The sequence below is a fragment of the Necator americanus genome, chromosome III (genome assembly GCF_031761385.1).
Source record: "Necator americanus strain Aroian chromosome III, whole genome shotgun sequence".
Lineage (NCBI taxonomy): Eukaryota > Metazoa > Nematoda > Chromadorea > Rhabditida > Ancylostomatidae > Necator > Necator americanus.
Genome location: NC_087373.1, coordinates 22,777,845 through 22,801,052, shown reverse-complemented (window position 1 = coordinate 22,801,052; position 23,208 = coordinate 22,777,845). Strand labels below are relative to the sequence as shown.

Genomic DNA, 23,208 nt, shown 5'->3' with positions numbered 1-23,208 from the left:
ATCAGTTCGATCACATGAGAAACTGAGGTGACAATTTCAATCTAAAGATGACTACTCAAGATGGAGAATGCCGAACGCCTGAAGTCAATCTACTTTGGAAACATAATCAACGACTACTTTTCGATTGTCTTGATGCTCTTGAAGGAGAGAAGACCATTGTTTGGGACAGAAGTCTCATGCAGAGAGTGAATTTGGTTGGTATTTCATCAAAATCGATTTTTTAGACTGTCATCGAATAATGTTCGCCGTTAAACATACTGGCGGTCAGACTCATTACGTCCTCGGCGGAGTCGGGCTCGCTTTCTTCAGTGCGATGCTAACAAAGAAGGATTCTCCTACGAATACGGTCACACAGTGATCATAGACATGCATACTTACATAAAAGATGAACGAAAGCTAATCTGAAGAGAAAGAAAAAAGGGCCCCAAGGACCGATCATCGATCCAACCGAGGACGTAATGTGTTTGGGCTACGCACGTTTGGGCCACTGTCTATGCGACGAGCCTATGTGGTCGCAATATCCTTAGTTATTTTAGTTCGCAGGTCCTTCCGTGCTGAAGATGCACGGCGTTGTAAGCAACGTCGCGTTAGATCAATTCCGTCCATTCGATACTCCTCATGTGATCTTTTTCCTTGCTCCGACGTTAGCAGCACTGGATGGACTTTGTGACTGCATAGATAAGGCGAAGGTGGATACAGTAAGTCTAATGATGTAACGACGAGTAGGAACCGTCATGTCAATAAATATCGTTCAGAAGACACTATTCGAGGTGTTTTTCATCCCGGAAGCGTGGTATGTTGTTAGAGAAAAGTTAAAGGAACTCAATTCCGGAAAGGTATGACCTCATCAAGCTGAATGCATGATGGGTAGTTTGGGCTATGCTCTTCCAGATGTTTTTATAGGCATAGAACCATAGAAGTATAGATCGTTTATGTTGTACAGATGTACTAATACTACATTTACAGTACTGGGAACGATTGGAATTCGTTCGGGAACTGCCGCTTACATGGTTGCCACGAGACGGAGACTCATTGTCGCTTGCGGACCATGAACTGTCATCTAGGTTTGATTTTATCTGTTATAGAACTCCCGCTAATTCCCTTAAATGAATGGTATATGTGATTTGTTGCATATTGGGAGACAGTTTACATTTCAGGTTACTAATTAATGGTGACTGGACGCATCTGCATCGTTGTGCGGTCGCGATATATCAGTTGCTAGCGTTATGTCCACAGTCGATCCCAATTTATAGTCGCGGCAAATGGGCGCAGGATATAGCTAGAATGGTGCACAAAATGGGACCTGTGGATGGAGTAAGGGTTTCGTCCGTGTACATCCTTAAGCACTCAATTAGACTGGGAAATGTGTGGGGATCATCTGGGATAATCAGATTAGACTAATAGTTAAGTTTTTAGGAAAGGTATAAAGTATGCACATATTGGAGAGAGAATATTTGCCAAAATGATTACCTGCTTCACTGAGATTTAAGAGAGTCCACGATGAGCTTCAGGAACAGCAATCTCCACCTCTTCGTCTAAATAGACTTGTAATAATCGACAGATGGGTTGACCCGCTGACGCCACTTTTACATCAACTAACCTACGGTGGTATTCTGGATGAGATGTATGGAATAGGCATGGTTGGATCAATAAAAGTAAGTCAAATTTCAAATACCTATGCTCAACGAACACACTATTCTCATGTTGTCAACAGAAATTTTATGAATAAATTACTGAAGTAAAAAAAATCACAAATCTAGAAGAGAAAAGCATGGAGTCCATGAACGATTGATCTAATTACAATAGTGTGAATGGTAAGCTCCACTTTCGCTACTTCATCTCCGCTCTAAATGGAAAAGGGGTTATTGGAAGACAATGCGTTAAAACAATATATCAGCTGATTTTGTACCGTGGATTTCAGATTTATTTCTGCATTCTATTGTGTGCTTTCACACCGTTTTGAAAACAGCTAAAGTTCCAACTTCGGTGTTTTGGATTACTTATTATGATTTTTGGAACTTCATAAATAGTTAACAAATGTGGTGTGCCTCCGATAGGCACACTAGCTCTAGAGAACAGTTCTCGTACTATGAGCTGTTTCACTCTTCCCCATAATATGTCTCAGCTGCGGTCAGTTTTGAACGTGTAAAGTTGGAAACTTAACATGTGATTTTACAAATAGCTCATTTTCTGCGACTTATAGGAAATTTTTCAAACATCAAGTGGATATGAATTTTCTGGACAAAGAGATCTATTGAATGATGTTCATTTTAAACGATTCTGTATCGTTCAAATTTTCATCACAAACTCCTCTAGCCTCTATGAAAGGTTATTGTCATCGAGGCACGCCGACCCACACCGGGATACCTTAGGACACACATCGAGCTACGGCTGTGTTACCAATGTTATGCCTGCACAGTGATATTCTTAAGAATTTTACGCTGTATATCTTTTTTATTCCCTTCATTTTTTTGGTTCCTCCTACATTCGTCGCTCTTCGCAATTAAAGTCATCAATTTAAAGAAATAATTATGTTGAAACGAATCTTTCTACGAACTCTGGAATGGAGCAAATAAATGACGTAGAAAAACCGAAGAACACTGTACAGTACAAAGCGGAATAGAAATACCAAAATGTGGATTCAGAATTGTCATGGGTCAGCAGCTTAGTAAGACAGAGCCTCACTTCCATTGTCAGAATCTCCAATTTCAAGGGATTCCGAGGATTTTGAAGCCTTTCCAAGAATAAAGCAGACTACCTCGAAGAGTTCCGTTCTGTAAAAAACATTCTTCTCTGTAGTTCGTTTATTCTTTTCAAGTGTATTAATCATCGTGGTAACACCCAGCTAGAGGTGTATCCTAAGGTATCGTGTGGGTAGGCGTGCCTAGATGACAATGACCTTTTAAGAGTGAAAAAAAAAAAAAAAAAAAAAAAAAAAAACACAAACCACCACCCCCCCCCCCCACCCACCCACCACAACCACCAACCACCACCCCCCCACACCCCAAAAACCACACACCAAACCCCACCAAACCCCACCCCCCAAACAACAAACCCCAACAAAAAACCCAACACCCAACACCACCCCAAACCAACCCACCCCACCCCCCCCAACAAAACCACCACCCCCAACCACCCCACCCCACCCACCAACCCCCCCCAAAACCAAAAACAACCCCAAACCCCCCCCACCCCACCCAAACACCCCCACCAAAACACCCAAAAAAAAACACACACACCACCCACACCACCACCCCCCACCCAACCAACCAACCCCACACCACCAAACCCCCCACAAAAAACCAAACACCACCCCCAACCACACCCCGCAGCCACCCCACAGGCCAAACAAACCACAAACCATAAAAGACCACAACACCAACCCCCACCCACCCCACACAACCTACAAACCTAAAATAAAACAAGACACCACACATCAACACCACCACCACACCAACCACACACAACAGCCCCCCACCCACACAAGCCCCGGACGGCACCACAACCAGGCCCCACCAAAAACCAACACCACACCATCCCACACAAACACACAACGGGGCCACGAACACACCCAAAAACACACCACCCCAACCCAGCACAGCCACACACCACGCCAACACACAACACCACCACCAACACAACACCACACAAACACACGGCCAGCAATCACAAAACACACACGGGCCGGCCCCACACGCCCGGACAACACCAACACCAGCACCGGGCAACAACAACAACACCACCCCCCCGGGCAGGCGAGGCGGCACAAGCCACGAGGAGAAAAACCAGAACACCCGGCCCGCACACCTTCAACACCACCGACCCTGTTGACCTGCCGACCGGCATCACAGTAAAAAACGCGGACGGAACGCGCATGAGAGGGAGCAGAGTATCCCGTTCACCAAGAGGACGACGCCCCCACGCAGCCGAAGTAGAACGCCGCCGCGTGCCAGAAAGTAAAAAGGGGGCCGGACACGAGCGCGAACAACCGTGGACCAGAGCCGAGCGACGGGTCCCGCATAAGCGCACACAGGAAACCGCCACCCGAGGCAGATTCTCACGAGTCCTTGAAAGAAATATTCAACTCAAAATCCCCCCTAGTGGGTGTAGGTTAGGAGGAGTTTGTGATGAAAATGTGAACGATACAGAATCGTTTAAAATCAACATCATTCAATAGATCTTTTTGTCCAGAAAATTCATATCCTCTTGATGTTTGAAAAATTTCTTATAAGTCGCAGAAAATGAGCTATTTGTAAAATCACATGTTAAGTTTCCATCTTTACATGTTCAAAACTGACCGCAGCTGAGACATATTATGGGGAAGATTGAAACAGCTCATAGCACGAGAAGTGTTCTCTAGAGTGTTGTGCCTATCGGCACACCTCATTTGTTAACTATTTATGAAGTTCCAAAATCATAATAAGTAATCTAAAACACCGAAGTAGGAACATTAGCTGCGAGAAAACCGAAAATTCTGTTGTGCCAGAGAGTCGAGAGACCACGGCATCCCACAATAGTTTCTTTGCAGGTTTTGTAAGGAAATAGTTTTTAAGCTACTAATATCAATCGTTCTTGGACTTGAAACATGTTACTTTAGTCAGTTTTCAGCGTCTTCAAAGTGATGTTATTACTGCGAGAGGGATCAAATTATTCGCAATAGTGTGTAGATTGGGGCGGGTGGGGCGCAGTCGGTTAGAGGTCCGTTGTATCCACACGGTCGAGGGTTCGAAACCGCCCTAGTGCAAACCAAGCCTTTCATCCCTCCGGGGTCGATAAATTGGTACCAAACTTGTCTGGGAGGATAGAAACACTGACTTGATCATCGGCTGGCCCCCGCGGGTCACTGTATAGGCCAACACGCGTTCCAAAACCTCAACGATTACGAATTCCACTAAAACGCGTTGGCGCATCTCAAGTGGATTGATACGCGAGTGACTTTATCCTGACCTTATCATTTAGTGTGTAGTTTACGAACATGTAACTATCATTTTACTTTTCGAGAAATATATTCACCTCGAAAATTATATATCTTTGAGGCGCAATTATCTCGGACCCTGCCTTCATAATGTGGAGCCAAGGTAATTTTTCCAAAAAGTATTTTAGTGATAGGTTTTAAGAGTTTTATTTATATCCAGTAGATAGAGCGCTCAAACACGAGTCTACTGATGAATGAATTTTATAATAGAGATCAAATTGAGGTGTTATAAAAAAGGCGAAGAATGATTCGCGTCTTTTTTGTCTCCTATCGAAGAATCAGCGATTCTCTTCTATCTACTAATCGGTCATCGACTCCATAGAATCTGTGGGCTTTTCAATCTCTTATGATAAAGCATTATACTTGTCAGTGTTGCAGACACCTCAAAGCACTGATTTAGGCTAGTTGCGCGGGTTTCTTTTTCTCCATTCTGATGGCAGCTGTGCACCCCTGTGCCAATAGTAACGTTAGTGGGAACGCGTGTATGAGTTTGATTGCTGCATGCTCGCAGTGCTGTCCTCGCTACGGCTGTACCAAATGCAATCAAGCATTTGATTAGTATACTCTCTTGGCCGGTCTGGACACGTATGTGCTACATCACATGGACAGTTAGTTGGCGAAAGATCCATTTCGTTGCTCTTAACTGCAAGGCATTGTCGACCTGAGTTACTCGGGTCACGCTGTTTCGATAAGCAGTTCACGCAGGCGCGAGTTCTCGCAGTGGAACGCTATGGAACAGTGACAAAGGGACGGATTTGGTGCGAGGTCTTGTTGTAGATCGAGAAGGTTAGGCAGAGCTATATTAGACGACGACTAACCGCGAATATGGTTAGAACCGCAGCGGGCAACAGTGCTAGCCCGCCGATTAAGTAATGAGTCCTGGTGACTTTTTACCACAGCATTGCATTCCTATGGTAAAAAGTCACCTTTATAGCGTGGTCGATCGTTCGACAACACGCAAGACCAACCAGCCCTTTCACCAACTTAGGGTGGATAAAGCGCCAATAAACTTCTTTGAAATGAAAAGAACACTGACTTAATTGATAGAAGAGGTCTTTGAGTTATTTCTTTAGGCTGTATTCATCTTCATAAGCCTTCTACGACGTTGAAGTCGAATGTGTTACCGTTGTGGGACTGATCAACGTTTATTTTTATCTTTTATCCCCGCTTATTATCCTCACGTTCCTCAACTATACATACAGCTCTCTCACTGGGAAGAAGTTGTCCAAAGGATAACTCACAGGGCTATCCAAAGATAAAATAGTCAATTAAAATGTAATTAATGATGGACGTACCCTTTTATCTTTACACCTCTACAAATCTGAGGTTTGCGACGTTCTAGATTTACAAAAGACCTTGTATAGGTTCCTCTTGCTGAGTTTGAAAACAACGATAACACTGATCCATTCGCTCTGAAGGAGATCCATCTAAATGATGAGTTATTTCACCGGCTTAAAGACGTGCACATCAACGCAATCGGCTATGAGCTGGCCAAAATCCTTAGCGAGATCAAGGATGACGAGCAAGTAAGTTCAAATCTTCTTGAAATCTTTATTCACTGACGAAGTGTAAATTTGGCTCAGTTCGATCGCGATCGCATGTCTGTTGCGGAGTATCAAGTGCTAGTCAAGAAAATGCCACAAATTCTTCTACGGAAAAAGCTCTGTGGTGTGCACATGCGACTTGCAGAAATGGCTCGTGCACATCTCTACGAAATGTTAGCTGATTATATCAAGGTAGAAAAAGGTAAATCTGTTAAGGGGAAATAAAATAATCTGTCTCGCTCTCTATTTTGTTTTAGAACTGCTTGACTCAGCAAACAGCGATAAAACCCATCCGTTCATCGAGGATGCTATTGTCACTGGTTCCGATGTGAATGTGGTGCTTCGTTTGATCGCCGTACATGCGCTCGCGGCGAATTGCCTCAAACCAGGCGTACTTCAACAATATAGGAAGACGGTCATGCAGGTATGGAGACCCCTCAACCCAAGTTTGAGCGTAACTAAAAATGTAGCGTTTTTACTCAAGAAACGTAATAACAATTGACTAATGCGGTATTTCTGTCCTCATTCCCAAAAGAAAACACTAAATATGTATGCAAAAAAGTAGAATACCTGTAAGTTTAGTTCTTTTCATAAAACTCAGAACTGATGTATTTCGATGCGAATTCGATGCTGAGAATGATAATCCTTATGTCAGCACATTTCACAGCCAAGTCCTGGCTTGTGGTACCATTGCGTTGTCTAGGTACTTGCGCTCGCTATGGTATCCTTAGCAGCTCCATTCTGGTTCCATCACTAAACGAGGGTCCTTCTCTAGTCGTTTTGAACCGACTGTATGTAGTCTTCAGATTTCTCTCGTTATTTAGTGCAGTCTTTTGTTTACTGTGGATCCAGTCGACGTGCTTTTTGTACTGTGTCCGTAACAAATATATAAAGACGAGCGGGTGCTGTTAACATTAGGTTGATCTATCCGGCATGCATGTAGATACTAAGCGTTTGCAGATATATAAATCGTTTTTGGTCCATGCAATATTCTGTTTCGAACTCCAGGGAACTAAATGTTAAAAGTTGGCGGATGGCTCGTATTCTATAATTTTCCATCTGTACTAAACAATGCAGTCCTAAATTCAAATATTCTATCACTTTGACCTGCAGTAAACTAGAATATGTGGCTTTGTGAGGTACACGAAGTCTTTCCAGGTAAAAAAAAGAGAAATTGGTAAGGAAAAATAGGAGAAGAAGGAAGAAACTTGAACGCAGAGGATTCAAACTTTTGCTCGCTATCAGTAACCTTTTCACTTGTTTTCGAGTTAGACTTGTTTTCTTTATTTGGAATCATTTCTTTTAAGGAGCGTGAATACGGTGGTTCACTGGCAACTTCTATCACCAGTAGGACCGCTCCTGCACAGAATAATAATTGCGACTACTAGATGATTACACACTGAGTTCACCTCTGTCGCATATACACTGCGGCAGCAGCGACAACAGTAGCAATTAGGGTCAGCTGATTTGCAATCGCTTTACTGCGAAGATATTACGGAGACATCTGGGTGCGGTGGAGCTTCGGCTAATGCCGAAACATGTTCCATATACATGCAAGAATTAGGAAACTATTTCATCTATTTCAAATATAGCAAAGATAATTCTTCTCATTTTCGGAATAAAAAAAGAATTCCTTCCTAAAAACTGAAATTTTGGGTGGAGCGTAGCGGCTAGGAGCGTGGTGAAATCCTTGCTGGCACCACCCATCGCTGCAGTTGGCGATTGTCTCACTTCGGTTCGGACCGCTATCTCCACCGCTTACGCAACTGCACCGACCTTCATGTCGTTCTGACCCGACTACAGCGTTGACATTCCTGAAGATAACAAAGCATAACAATTTACATTCCTCGCAGCTGTATAAGTTCATTATCGATTTTCTTGGTATTTTGTTCATTGTTGATTTTCTTCTCTTTTGGTTTGATCAAATTGTAAGCTCTGTAAACTATAAATTTTCAGGACAGAAGTGATGTCTTGAATGAATTTGGCATTGAAGACGAATAAACTAATGAATCGTGCATACAAAAATCAGATCAATCGCTATACTACAGGCAAGTACCGGTGGACCTCGTAATCACCTAATGTTCCAGTCGTTTGGTGTCGAAGCGGCGAATAAGCTACTGAAGCTGCAGAAGATGGGTGTGCTACGAGAACGTGGTGGTAGTGGAAAATTGGCCAGTGACTATGCGCCGATGATGTTTCCACAAATGAGAAAACAGTACGATTTGTTACCAGAGAACGTTTCTGAAACAGTGAGCGATACCATTCATAGGCATTAGCCTTTGTACTTCATTACTGAAACTTTCGAAGTCGTTCCAGAACGCAGCCGACAGCGCATACGCATACAGCAACTACGCTCCTTTGCTTGTTCGAATACTCGAAGAGGGAGATCGAGTAAAATGGACGGGATGGCACAGGACTTCTGACGGCACAGTTGGAGGTAGTCCATAACATTTTTGAAGCAAATCATTGCGTACTACTTGTTTCCAGATTTTCGCTGACAATCATATGGGTTTTCGTCTCCAGGATCTTTGAAAGATTAGGCTATTGGGGCTTCTAAATTGAGTTCGTAAATGTAATAAATTCGGCAAATCCGTTTCGAACGATTTCCTCAAATTCATGCCATTTCGAGAGAAGTTTGTGTTTTATCCATTATGTGGACGGCTTTCAGTAGAACGAAACGTTTTCTACAATGACTGTCAGAATGAAAATTGGAGCGGGTATTTGAACATGTTTTACACTATGAGGAGGGTATACTTTTAATTGGCTTCGCGCATGGTGACATAGGAAATTAACAACATAAAATACAATATTTCCATGGAGCTGCGTTCGATTATTATCTGCACTTGGTGGTTATGCTTTTGATGATCGCTGTCGGCCGTTCGCGTATGCTTTAATAGAGTAAGAACTGTGTAATATGAATTGTTTATGGAGCAAGTTCCCCAAACATTGGGGTGAGGCATTGTCAGCACACTGCCGAAACTCATAATCTCATAGATCAAATGCAAAATGAGATCTTTCTCAACAATTACTCGTTTCGCCACGCTGAAGTGTCGAGTGAACTCGAACAAGTCATACTGTTCTCACCAATGCGTTATCTCCACGTGCTGAACCGGAGTGACGCTAAGCATCCTGGGTGAAGGCATGCACTGAGCACTGCATCCTACGCGAAGTGCTTCTATAGCCGCGGCGCGGTGGAGATGGCGGTTGGAATCGCGGTGGGCCATCGCGAACCGCAGCAATGAGGAAGCAATGAACGGTGGTAGCAGGGGTCCTCCGTCGATCCCAAAGGCTGCGCTCCACCGCTTCGAATGCAGCCGCTTATGCATTTGCACCCTGTTTTTTGTCTTTTTGACCGGACCATACATCTTCCATCACCATCTTATACCTAATCAAGTCTTCTATCATTATTATCTAACACCTGAAAAGAAACTTTTAATACTTTCTGAACAATAGACTAGATTTCACGCGGTAAAAAAAAAAACTCGTTCCGTGGTACTGCCTTGTTCCTTCCTCCGAGAATACTCTCAGTAGAGTTTCCTCAACTTATTTAAGTTCCTGTGTATCCTCCGTAAAATGACTATAGTGTCCCCTTGAGAAGGTCAAGTTGCAATGGCTTCGTTCTCATTTTCACGTTAGGTATAGTCGAGTCAATATGGCATGAAGTCCTGAACCCCTTGCTATGGCTAACCATACATCGCTGCTGTTCGCAGTGGTACCGCCATCTCCATCGTACCGCGTTCCTCACCAGGTCATTTTGACTCGACTATAGCAGCATGTCGTACAGCACTGAACCAAGGAGCACCATTGAAAATGTCGATTAATTCCAGGAGATGATCGCACGGCCGTTTTCATTGTGGGTGGGGCCACTCGCGCAGAACTTGCCGGAATCAAGCTTATGTCAAATGTCTGTCTAACCTTGACGTCATCAGTTATCACTGGTAATAGACTGCTTGATAGCATCACACAAATTTGAATAATTCTTTTCATAATTAAAGACTGTGATCCGTAATTTTATCATAACATAAACATAAATAACTTCATACAATATTGTGTGCCCAGCTAAGATGACCAGACACTGTCATGTCACGTAAAAGGAAAACATCAATGGCGGACTATTGCACCACCAAAATCATTTATCGGAAGAAAAAAAACACGCAGAAAAAGAAGTGTGCGCTACTTCATAAAATGATAGTTAGTTATACAGACGAAAACCTCGTAAGGATCTTCTCCCAAGCGATAGAATATAAACAAGATGAAAGAGTGAGGGCGGAATATATTGGATCAGCAAGCTGGAACAAAGATACAAAAACAGGAGCAAATTGATTACTAACACCGGAAATATTCACATAAAAGTTAAGGAGAAAAATAGGAAACTCGAAAAGTTGCATAATGGGGTGTTACCACGCCCCACACCTGTCATAGATGGATCAGCTCAAATTGCATACGCAGACTGGGCAGTTTCACTTTTGAACTCAACTAACCTCGCATGGTTAAATCAGCACAAATAACAGTAATGTTTGTACTTATCCTTAGAAACCTAACTGAGTAATCCCAGTACACATATGCTTAACACGAATCAAAAACATTCAATACTCTAAACAACTACTATTCGAAAAGATGACATCTGCGTGAGCGATTTCGAGCGCTAGGAGAGAAACAGAACTGGGCAGACTTGAGCGAAGCGAGTGCAACAACACTTTCACTCCTCTACTTCACACTTCGACAGAGTGCGCGAAATGCTCGGTGATGAAGGTGGCCCACTTTTCTGCAACGAATAGAAGCTTGTGTAGAATATCATCAAATATAGTCAGTATAAGCAAGCAATAGATGATATAATCCAGCCCTAACCTGTCCTCGCGGTCGAAACAATTCATGTTTCATGAGTTCGAACACGTCCGCACGGTCCTCTTTTTTGTATTGTAGGCAACGTCGGATGAAGTCCTGCGCTACCGGGCTGACCTGTAAACAAACCAGAGCTGATCTGGAGCAAGAGTTAATAACCTACATCACTACCAAAAACCCCTATATCTAATCTCGCTACGCTCGAAGCGGTGTGACGTAGCGGTTAGAATCGAGAGGGGACCCTTGCTAGCACCACTCATCGCTGCAGATCGTGATGTTCCCCACCTCGATCCCTACCGCTAGCTCGCTGCTTCAAACGCAACCGCTTGCACAAGTGCACCAACCAACCACTTTTGACCCGTCTATAATCAGGGGTTTACCACCACCATTTACTTCTCTCACCCGATCCGAAAATAGAAAAACAGACAGCACTAGGATTGAGTCAACTAATTCATCAATGTATTTGGTTAATCAATAAGTTCTGGAACACCGAATTTTCCTTTCTAGATCCCTCTGAAGAGTTACCGGAATTTTTGTAATATGAAGAGGACCTGAGACAAAACTATCATTTCGACTTGACAGCTTGCAGAGGCGAGGAATCAAAAGATCTTCGTCTCCTTATCCTTCGGTGCACTCCACATGAGCTACCGCTTGATCAACAGTGCCTGGAGCTGAGAGACTCTTATGCCAGAAAGCGGTCTCTTCTCCGTCTGGTGGTGTGCAACTGGGGTTATCGACTTACGTCGACTGGAAGCTGTTGCTACCGAACACGACAATCACTGCCGGCCTCCACTTCAGACAACTGTCGAGGAATAAAAAGATCTCCGCCTGCTGATTCCTCAAGAGCGTTAATGTCAAGTGCAGCCGTTTAAACAATAGCACCAGGTTGCAGGTAGTTCTGACTTGACTGTAACAAGAAAGCAACTGGTTTGTACCTAAACTAAACATGTAGCTAAACGTAAACGCAATGACTACTGCGCCTTAATTTACAAATTTTTAATTTTCCTTAATTTTGGTTTCTTTCCACTTGGGAACAGAACGTTATTTTTATTTCTCACATAAGACTCACTTGTTGGTCGTATTTTCCAAGGTGGAAGTATTTTTGTATAATGAGTGTTTCATTTTTGTCTGTGTCCCTTTTTTTGCGTTTATTTGTTTGTTTTTACTCCTCATACGGAATAATGCATACAAGCCATTTCCTTAGCGCAGCGTACTGCATTCTATCTGCAGCTATTGTCTTGCAGCCTCCGTAGACGTAAAGTTCGAGAGCTGACCATATTATAATCCACTAGTGCGCTTTATGTAAAATTTTACTGTTTTCCTCGATGATTACCATTCAGACCCTGTAGATGAGCAAACTTGTGTTATAAGATAATTCACCTCGAAATAAGTAGAACTGGGGTTCGAGTTCTCAACATGACTCAAAAGGAAAATTCTGATCTCACACCTCTCTGCTAAGGAGTCAAAGCGCACTATTTGGTTAATACAACCATGAAATATGTAGTCCAAAGATCCACTACTGCCGAGGTAATACCTAGCGCTAATGCGCGTTATGACTCGCAGATTTCTGTTGCACCGGGGGCGCAGACAGCCACCCAGAAGTGCGGTCGTGCGACGGCTGTATAAGCTAATGGCTGAACAGGTGCAGTTGATCAGTAGAACTTGCTTTACGATGATGCTCAAGAAGAACTCAGTTTGTCTCGGATCTGTTATTTCTATACGCATTATTGACAGATATTTGTTTTAAGGCGAGCAATCCTGTGCGCAATCACAAGATTTTTACGAAATTCAGCCTACCCTCAAAATGGTACACAGCAGTTTTTCGGGGTGGACCTTTCCCCAACAGATTCAGTGTAATGGCAAAGTATAAAGTCACTGGTGTATCAATCCACATGGGATGCGCCAACGCGTTTTTTTTACTGGAATTCGTAATCTTTGAGAAAAATGAAATGCGTATTGGCCTATACAATGGCTTGCGGGGGCCAGCCGATGATCAAGTCAATGCTTGTCTTGGAGGATAATAAACATTATCCTTTTATTGTTTATTATCCTCCCAGACAAGTCTGGTACCAATTTATCGACCCCGGAGCGACTTTGCACTAGGGCGGTTTCGAACCCTCGACCCTCTGGCCACAATGGACCTCTAACCGACTGCGGCACACCTGCCTCTGTAATCGTACTTCGTTGAAATTTCTACATGTTGTTTTCCAACACTGGGTGGGTGTAGTGTAGCGGTTGGAGGTTCCGCTTCCTTCACGATCGATCGGAGGTTCGAATCCGCCCTAGTGCTCACCAAGCCTTTCATCCATGCGGGGTCGATAAATTGTTACCAGACTTGTCTGGGAGGATAAAGCACTTGCTTGACACATCGGTTAGCCACCGCATGTCATTGCATAGGTCAGTTACACGTTCGTGAACCTCAAACGATTCTGAATTGACGCCAGACACTCTATCCTTTAGGCAGAAAGGGGCGCATCCTAAGCGGATTGATTAACACCAGAGGGTACAGTTAACGAATATGAGCGTGATCGCGCCCAATTCCCCAGTAATCCAGAAAAAATACGTGTGAAACAGAAAGCAATCTACAACGCTTCCGCAGCGTTCGTTGCTTATTTGAACTGTAAACGCGTAAGCTATATAATGTTCATGTGTAAACCGCACTGCGGACACTGGAAAAGACAAACTTGCCCGCGTTCTATCATGTAACAAGTTGCAGGACACGGGTGTGACCAAGGTTGTTTCTCACGCCTTAGTGCTATACGGAATTGAGTATGATCACGCTCATGCTTGTGAACTACACTTCTGTCGCTATCAATTCGTAGAAGGATCCCAACACCGTCAATTTTGTGACACATTATCTTTAACGTAAAATTCAGCTAGTGAGATGATCCTTTTCTGCTAAGCCTGAGGAAATCCTTTGAGATACTTCTTACCAGTGAATATTTCAATGCAGAAATAAATTTAAAAGAAAGTTTCTATTTATACCTGTGGCTTCGCAGGGAAATGGACCTCGTTAGCCTTCAGAATAGTGTTCTCTTCAAGTATCTTCTGTTGCGTCTGGTCATTCCCGAATGGCTGAAATGCATGTGTCAAAAATGCGAACAAACAAAAAAAAAACACTTCTAGGTAAGCACTTTCTTCCCGTAGATGCACTGGTAGAAAATTACGCCAACACTCCATACATCCACTTTGGAGCTGATCTTGGGAGGAGCGTGACTGACGACAAATGTTTCTGGTGGAAGATACCTGCCAATAAAAATTAAAAACAATGAAAGTTCAAATACATTTCCACCGCTTACCAGTACGTGCCAGCAAACTGCGATGTTAGTTCAATGCTGTCATCGTCAGACGAGCCTTCCATAATCTTCGAAAGGCCAAAATCAGTAATCTTGATCGCTCCGCAAGTTGTTCCCGACTCCAACAAAATGTTAGCGGGTTTCAGATCATAGTGTATTATAGGAGGCTTCTTTTCATTTAGATACACAAGCGCCGACACAACCTTAAATTTCGTTGCCTGAGATGAAAAACAGCAAAAAGGAGATAGCTAATATTCAAGAACAACCTGCATGATGATGCTTCGCGCTTCTTTCTCTGATATGCACTTGTTCTGCTTGAGGTAGAAGTCAAGGTCATTACCCGTGCAGTACTCAAGAACTGTGCAAAACGAATGATTGTCTATCGTGAAAAGGTCGAACAGCTTCACGATGCGACAGTGGTCGAGTGTCTTATGAATGTCTTTCTCCCGCATTGCATGTTTCACATAGTTGGCCTGGAAAACACTAAATTCTTATTGACGTTAATAATAGCAGTAACAGAATGAGGAATAGAATGCAAACTACATTGCATATGTCTAGAATTACAACCGAGTCGAATGATAAGAAGCGTGGTGCAGTAAATAGCTGTGCACAAAGAGGGCGCGTTGAGGATAGCGGTCAAGATAGAAGTGGGACCATCGCTAGCTTCACCCGGACTGCAGTGATGAGTAGTGTCCCGTCAACATCAACCGCTACGCTCCAGAACCCGCAGCCGCTCACGCAACTGCCCCTGCTTTCAGGTCGTTTCGTTTGAACTACCATCCTGTATATAGTCCAGTAAAAGTGACATGAAGCACGGACAGTTACGTAAGCTTCGAGCGCAGCCGCTTACGCAACTATATATATATATATATATATATATATATATATATATATATATATATATATATATATATATATATATATATATATATATATATAATAGTTCAAGTCCAACAGACCCAAGTGTGGGAGAGTTGGTGAACCTAACAAGATCAACTTACTTTGTGTATCTTTTTCAATCTATTCTGTGAGATTTGCCAGAGGATCTAACTCTCAAATTCGAAAAGTAACTTGTCAGGTAATTTGTGCGTCGAAAGTACTCAAAAATCCGTTAAATGTTTCGAACAAAAATTAAGAGGAACGAAGAAAGCATGATGGTAAAAAGAAGCAAATGGATATTCCAAAAGGACAAGCACAATATTGCTTGGGCTGGCTGAAGATGAGAGATAACACATATGTAAGAAACAAAAAACAAATTGCCTTCTTTTCCTCCTTCCACTCCTTGTTCACGTGATGGATCTTGCAAGCAACAAATCGATTCTCCTCAAGGTCGAAGGCACGCCAGACTTCGCTGCAACGTGGTTATTTATACGAACGAAAATTGAGCTAGTAGTGACTTAGCATAGCACAACAACAGCCGGATTTTTCCTTCGAATACGAACACTTAGAAAGCCTAACAAATAGACGAATACGGACACTTGGAAAGCGCAACAAATAGATTTTTCGACTTAACTACCCACAAAGAAGTTTATCCTATAAGTCACCAGAAGAAAGTTTCATTTTACAGAGTTCTAACTTGCAAGTTTGTCTAAAAAAAAAGAAAATGTCAAGACAAGAATCTAGTCACGATCTTATAATCGGGCATCAAAATGGCTGCGCTTGTTCTTTTGATCCGGATAACAACGAAAGTAACGCATTTAAATATATGAGACAAAGAAGAAAAAAGTAGTATTTTACAGTTTTCCAGTTCAGACAATATGACCTGCAGTTTTCGCATGTCTTAAGTCAAAAGTAGCGCTGTCAATGTCTTAATATTGAATTTATGGTACTATCTCTGTTTCACAATCTATTACACAGAAACTCATGGGCATGCTAAAAAAAAGGCAAACGTAAGACTAGTGCGCCCTAACGCTCCTATAACTTTGGAGCTTTTACATGCTTGTTAAAAAAAAAATTTCCTGGCAGATATTATGCGGCGTACAGGATCCTAGACTGTCGTGTGTTTTCACATTCGGAAACTGGCCTGGGAAAGTATACGGAAGAATCAAAGTCGGAATAGGAAGGAAAAAACATATCTACATCCGGTCAAATGGTGCCGTATTAGAACTGTTCGTTGATCAACTTCTAACGGATTGTAAACAACGACAGAACCCCGCTAGCTAGCCGTTTCATTCATTGTTCTGTGACCATTCTCCTATGATATGTCTCAGTAATTTGCTTCTATCCTAACTTTACTCTCATAATGCTTATTTCAACCGATCACGGTGATCACCAAAGACCATTCATTCCATACTATCGAAATTCCGAGATAAAAGCCTTTCTTCTCTTGGTTTTCTCCGCATAGCTGCTTTTACAAAACACTTAAAAAGTGGCACAGAACCTATTAAGGGCCCTCCTCCAACATCTTAAAGATCTAGATATCACAGAGAAACTTGATATGTTGATATGATATGGGCAATTTCAGTGAAACATCAACGGTGAGTTTCCCACAAACTCCAGAACACTCCGAGCGGATATTTAATAATATAATAAATTCGTAAGGAATGCAGTAGAAAATATAGATTGTGAAAATACATTTAGTAACCGGAAACGAAAGGATCCAGGGGATCGTCAAATGTAACATTCGCCATCATTCTCCGTCCTCGCCGGACAGGTAATCTCTTCTAGGTTACCGGATTTACTCCTAAAATCTGAACGCTGCCAAAGCTTCGCCTCTAAACCCCAAAAACTCAAATGTAGACGCAACTTAGACAGTGAGTAACTAACCAGTGTGTTGTATATTAAACAAGCTGGGTTTTTGTATTTAACATGCCTATACCACATGTGGTACGGAAGCTTCCGAAAAAAGCCTGTTCCTCTGAGAATTGTAGTTATTTTAGATCTCTTTATACAAAATGCAGAAACATTCGTGAATAGAATGATTACGTACCAGATGAAGTGGAGAAACTAGAGAAAATGATTTTTTTATTGACGCCGATTTCTCCTGTTGAATTAAATACTGTGGGTGTAACGCAGTGGTATGACGCTTCGCTGCGAATGCAAGGTCGAAGGTACGGTTCACGCCATACTAGTTAACCAAGCACTACACCGAGTTAACCGGGCTTTTCATCTACCAGTAGTCGACAAATCGGTTCTAGCCTTGTCTGCGAAGGCAAAACACTGACTTGATACTTCAACTCGCCCCGGCACTGCACAAGCCGCACACGCGCTGAAAAACCTCAAAATATTTCGAACGGAGACCTAAAGCGTGGGCGTATCTTGAATGAATTGATTGACGCCGAGAACTTTCTTATTTGATAAAACACCACTTCTTCAATACTGAAGACGATGCAAAATGCTCTTGGTGGTCGAAAGAAAGATACCGAAAAGTAGAAGTCATGCATGCATAATGCAATACGGTCAGCAATGAGCACTGGCTCATGCGAAGTCTACCGAACCTTCTAGCTCCCTTCTATGTGGAGATGTAACGCTAGAAACCGATCACATTTCGTATGTCTATGTTCCTTATTCATGGAAAACTTGAAAGGTTGCATATTTCCCAGAATTGATCTGGATGATTCCAATGGTGATATCTTAAGAAACAGTAAAATACAACGTGCTTGAAGTTAATCTATTACTTTGGAATTCCTCAACTGCCTTCGGCTTTGCTTCAGAATCGTAGAGGTTGGCGAACGTGTATGCGACCCACACAATAGTGAAGGCTATCAAACCATCAGGAACAGAAGATTTGGTTTTCCTCGGCGGTATCGATACACCGACATGCTGACAGCACTGACCTCTTGGCACAGCGAATCTGTTGACAATTTTAATACCCGAAGTTCGGCTGGATGTACTGTATTCTTCACAACTTGTAGTGATAATAATGGCTCGCACATCTCCTCAGTTGAAAATGTGGCAAAAACAAGAACGTTCTGAATATGTTGTAGTTTAGAAAATATTCCGCATAAAAGCTCATTTTCACCGAAATCGTGACAGAAATTAGCTGATTGTCAAATGTTATTATCATTTCCAAACCTCAGTGTTTGTCCTGCAAAGACTGAGATGTAAGAGCCGATTTCAAATTGTTTCGCATTCTACGGTGCAAATCACCAGTGCGCAATTTAAGCACAACGAACTCATCGTTGTTGGACTGCATCGAAGAAACACCCAAACAGCAGTCAAAACAAACGAAAGTAACAAATTTAGTACAAGCGAAAGTGAACCTCTACACCTCTATAACACGCCACGAGTTTCACGAGTTTTAAAAATCAGTTCAGCAGAATCTGCAATGCATTGCCCCAAAGTGCTGGTCACTGCGCATCGAGAGAGCGTGCCTGATTAAAAATGTCGAGTACATGTGACTCCAACAACGCGCAATCAATACCATTGCAATGCAAGGCGGACGTCTACCGTCTACGAAATAATGCCCTTTGCACGTCGACTTCACATATCAGTGCAATTATCAACGTTCAGAATAAGATAGTGAATAGAAGATGTATGTGGATGTCGATATATGTAATATGTAAGACCGAACAGCTGCTCTTGTTAAAAGCAGCAGAGTCATATCTTGGAAAAAAAAACATCACAATGAACGCAAATAATAAAAAAAAAAGATAACTAAATTTGCAGTCAGAAACGAAGATAATGATGAGAAATGGTATAACTACTGTGTGTAAGTACCTGAATCCACCCTTCCCAAGCAGAGACAGCAATAAATATCGCTTATTGAGCATCTCGTGATCCTTGTAGCGGGAGTCTCTTTCATTACTGGCTCTCTTTAACTCTCGTAAATGAAGTTGGCGCTCCCTATCTAACTTTTCCTTCTCAGCAAGAACCTCCAACTCCTCCTTCTTCATGTGTTCACGACGAAGCTTATAAATTTCATCCTAAAATGCACGGACATTGAATGACAAGTTTACCATGGATACGGGGTTCAAAAAAGCGTTTGAAAAACATGAGGCTCAAAAAGACATGAGCTACTATAATTTCTATTTCACTCAAAAAAAAAACCACAGGAGACAGATAAGATTTCCTCTCACAAAAAAGGCAATGACATCCACTCATAATTTCTTTCAATTTTAGTTCCTTTTCATCATTCCGAAAAAAAAAACAGATAAGAGATAACGTACCAGCTCGATATATTCCTGATAATTAATCTCTTTTGGTTCTTCTGGCCGGCGGAACACCGCGTCATCGCCCGAGGACGATGTGGACGGCATTGATCCATCAGTTTGAATCGCTGCTAATTGTGCAGACAAGGAATTTGCAGCAGATCTTAAAAAAACCATAATCTAGGTCAAAAGTTCATAAACAAACCCATTCTCGAGAAAAAATCCACGAAATAATATGGAAAACAAACCGCTTTGGTGTGCTACCTTCCTTCGCAATTCCAACAGGTTTTCGCTTCTTCAACAACGCTGAAGCATTCGCAATTTCATTTCTTTCATTAGCTATCTGTTGCATTTTTTTATCTAGCTCTTCTTGTGCCCATCCATCAACCTGACAAAGAAAAAACACTTCAGATTTATGCTTAAACGGGGTATTTCATAAATATATCACATAGAAAAACGAGAAGAAACAAAACAAAACGAAGAACTATGAAATCACCCAGACTTCTCGGAAGGAATCACCGTGACGAACTAGTTTATACTGACCTATTCGAGGCGTATTTTCAGTAGTCTGTAATTTCTATTTTTGATTAATTTTAATTAAATTAATTAAATTCAACTTTTTAATTATATTTTTTTTGTTAACATACTGCAGGTTACGAGAGTCAAAAGTAAAAAACAAGAAACCTTATCTCGTATTGCTTTTCTTTCCATGGTATTTTTCTCAATGAGTATCCTTTTTAGAGCCTCCTTAGCTGATTCGTTCTTCCGTCGCTCATTTGCGGTCTGAAAGTGCATGTTTCATGAAATGATGAGGACTAAAATGGACATACAACTGAATTTAGTTACATACTCTATTTTGTTCCTCAATAAGTTGGTTCCTTAGTTCTTGTATCAAGCGATCTCTTTTGGCAATCTCTTCAGGTGGAGCTACACTAAGCTCCTAAACAAATAATGATGTGCTGAAACGATCAGAACAGACAGGAATACGATGGAAAATCATTGCTAAGAACCAACTTCAAAATCAGTTTGTGTTTCACAGTCGGTTTTCAACCGTATAGGCGGGGGTGCAGGAGGGCTTTGGTTTGAATTGCTGTTTGAATCAGACGAGTAATGAGGATTTGTTGGCGTTACGCGACTGAGAGGAGTTGGAGACGTTGTCATCCAACGTTGCTGAAGCTTAATATAAGCAGCAGCAAGAAGAACAGAGAATACTATTAGACGTACCACACCAACGCCCACAACTGGATTGGTTTCGTTCAAATAGTTCTCACCGTTCGAATTCACGACCATTCGTTTTGGACTCGTTTGGCCCTACAATTATAACTAAATAATTGTGGTGGTAAAACAAAAAAATCTGTGTGTATGCATAATGCGCTTTATCACATTAGTTGATTATAGAAAAGCATTATCTTTACCCTAATGAAATCCGTTATTTTTCTTTCTGACTTCGGCGTTTCGTCGCCGCGACGCCGCTTGCGGACTGATTTCTTCTCAGGTCCAGAACGATTACATCTGGAATTGCGTAACACAGTTTTTCAGAGATACCCAGGAAAGAGAACCTACAGGACAAGAAATATCGTGGCGTGTACTATTTGCAAGTTGTTATAGATGGAATAGAAAAAAAACGAACCAAAAACAAAAATCCTAATTAATCCTAATAAAAAAATCTTTGTAAACTTTGACTTGATCGTACCTCCCAGGTGTTCCGTCCGGTTCTCGATCCGAAATTGAGCCTGCGCTACTTAAATTGCTGCATTCGTTTACAAATGGTGCAGCAAAGACTCGCATTTGACCATCAATACTGTCCTCATTAAAAGGTTGTAGAGCAACATCAGTTGGACACAAGTTTGGAAAAGAAGCTGAGCCGTCACCACTAGGCAAATTCTGGGACTGAAAATCCAGAATAGATGAAATTTAAGGACTTGAAAGAAAAAAGATCCTCTTCACAACTTCTTAGTTTACCTTTAACATTTCCATGCCAAGAGATTTAAAAAAATACGTAAATCCATGACAGATTCAGCTAGAATCAATGTGTCGCTTAACAGCAACCATGTAGAGAATTTAACGGGGCAAAGACAGATAGAACAAAATGCAAAGGGCCAATGAGTAAAACTAAACTACCAGAAGAATGCTTATATACAAATGATAAAAAGGATACAAAACAAATAAATCGAAAAAAAAAACATCGATGCAATTAACTGACAGAAATAGAGTTAATTAGAATCGTGAATAAAAGTGTCTTTCAACGACAAAAATGAAATAGTAGTTGGAAAATAGGAAAACATTAATGTCACTATGAGAACAAAACAGGGATAAATTTTTAACTTGAACTCGCACATACTTCCCTTCTATTTCTTGCATAGATGCGACTGTCGGAACCGGTGCTTCGACCTCCTTCACTTTTGAATGGTTGGGAAAAGGATCCCCATTAATTGACTCATAGCACCTCATGAGCTAGAACCCCTTCACCTGAGGAGCGTCCGGCTCCTCTCTATCGCATCTATGCTTGCATGCCTTTGTGTGATGTAATTTCACCCTCCGCTGATGCCAACGCCAATACAAAAATTCAAAGTGTTTTTGGAAGGAAACAGATGTCTTGATGCCATAACATCAACATAATTTATAACTCATTCAATTACGAATTATACTGCACCAAGATCTCTTAGATGTGAATAAACTTACGTACTTTAAATTATGCTAAGATGTGTTAGAAGCCACTAACACGCAAAACCGTGCATTTTAGATAATCAGCAGTGAAGAGAAATCCGAGAAACATTTACTTTTATTTTTGCGAACCTTAATTCTGGCCTACTTTTCTTATCGAAAACAAGCACTTCAAAAGTAGCGCTAGAGAGTAGATAGTAGAGACAGAATAACGGCACCTGGACCATGATCATGATTCCACTAGTTTTGCGCTCCTCATATCTTACTAAGCGGTATTAGAGACTCTAACAAGAAGAAGGCAGCGAAATACAATCGGAAAACAAAATAAAGACATGCCCTTCAATATGGAATGGTGAACGAGACATCGATATCGTGAAGAAGACAAAGTTCTGCCATGTAGATACAAGAATGTCATAAACAAGTCTACTGGGACTTTCAATACAAAGTGTGTGGCGAGCGCGACTTCTTAATGCAATGATTTAACATAGGGAAACAAGGGAACACCACCAAAGTCCAGATATCGATTAGAACTAAACCGCAGGGAAAGGCAAGAAAAGAGCGCGAACCCCACTAGTCTCTATCCGAAGTCCCGAAGATAATAGTGAAGAACATTGCGAACTTGGAATGCACATATAGTGAAAAACGTAGTAACTCACCGTTGCCGTAGGAAGTGTCCTTGACGCTCTGGGACCCGTGTTAAACAGCTTCTGTTCCAACTGTTGGTGATGAAGTTGATCAAATCTCTGCTGCTCGCCGAAATCTAATGGATCAGCCATACTCGTTGTCATCTTATTGAC

The 23,208-nt window shown here is 41.8% G+C and overlaps 2 protein-coding genes across 4 annotated transcripts; one reads left to right on the top strand and one right to left on the bottom strand.

Moving 5' to 3' along the window:
- Positions 1-47: 47 nt before the first annotated feature.
- RB195_010559 (uncharacterized protein) lies at positions 48-10,492 on the top strand (the record flags this gene model as incomplete). 2 transcript variants are annotated; one of them, XM_064191628.1, is made up of 12 exons in its annotated part: positions 48-194; positions 537-698; positions 756-836; positions 967-1,064; positions 1,158-1,314; positions 1,512-1,655; positions 6,340-6,501; positions 6,559-6,721; positions 6,777-6,943; positions 8,607-8,768; positions 8,836-8,956; positions 10,347-10,492. In XM_064191628.1, the coding sequence occupies 12 exons, from the start codon at positions 48-50 to the stop codon at positions 10,490-10,492; spliced, it is 1,710 nt and encodes a 569-aa protein (XP_064049210.1). The 2 variants fall into 2 exon arrangements, with proteins under 2 accessions (XP_064049210.1, XP_064049211.1); XM_064191627.1 differs by lacking the exon at positions 10,347-10,492 and adding an exon at positions 9,007-9,017.
- A 726-nt stretch (positions 10,493-11,218) lies between these two features.
- RB195_010558 (uncharacterized protein) lies at positions 11,219-23,199 on the bottom strand (the record flags this gene model as incomplete). Of its 2 annotated transcripts, none has more annotated exons than XM_064191625.1 (18): positions 11,219-11,284; positions 11,368-11,478; positions 14,347-14,436; positions 14,496-14,607; positions 14,661-14,860; positions 14,924-15,130; positions 15,918-16,008; positions 19,317-19,522; positions 19,766-19,910; positions 19,996-20,135; positions 20,244-20,315; positions 20,432-20,530; positions 20,598-20,687; positions 20,762-20,917; positions 20,972-21,058; positions 21,163-21,259; positions 21,441-21,637; positions 23,068-23,199. In XM_064191625.1, the coding sequence occupies 18 exons, from the start codon at positions 23,197-23,199 to the stop codon at positions 11,219-11,221; spliced, it is 2,298 nt and encodes a 765-aa protein (XP_064049208.1). The 2 variants fall into 2 exon arrangements, with proteins under 2 accessions (XP_064049208.1, XP_064049209.1); XM_064191626.1 differs by having other exon boundaries at positions 23,068-23,187.
- Between the last annotated feature and the right edge of the window lie 9 nt (positions 23,200-23,208).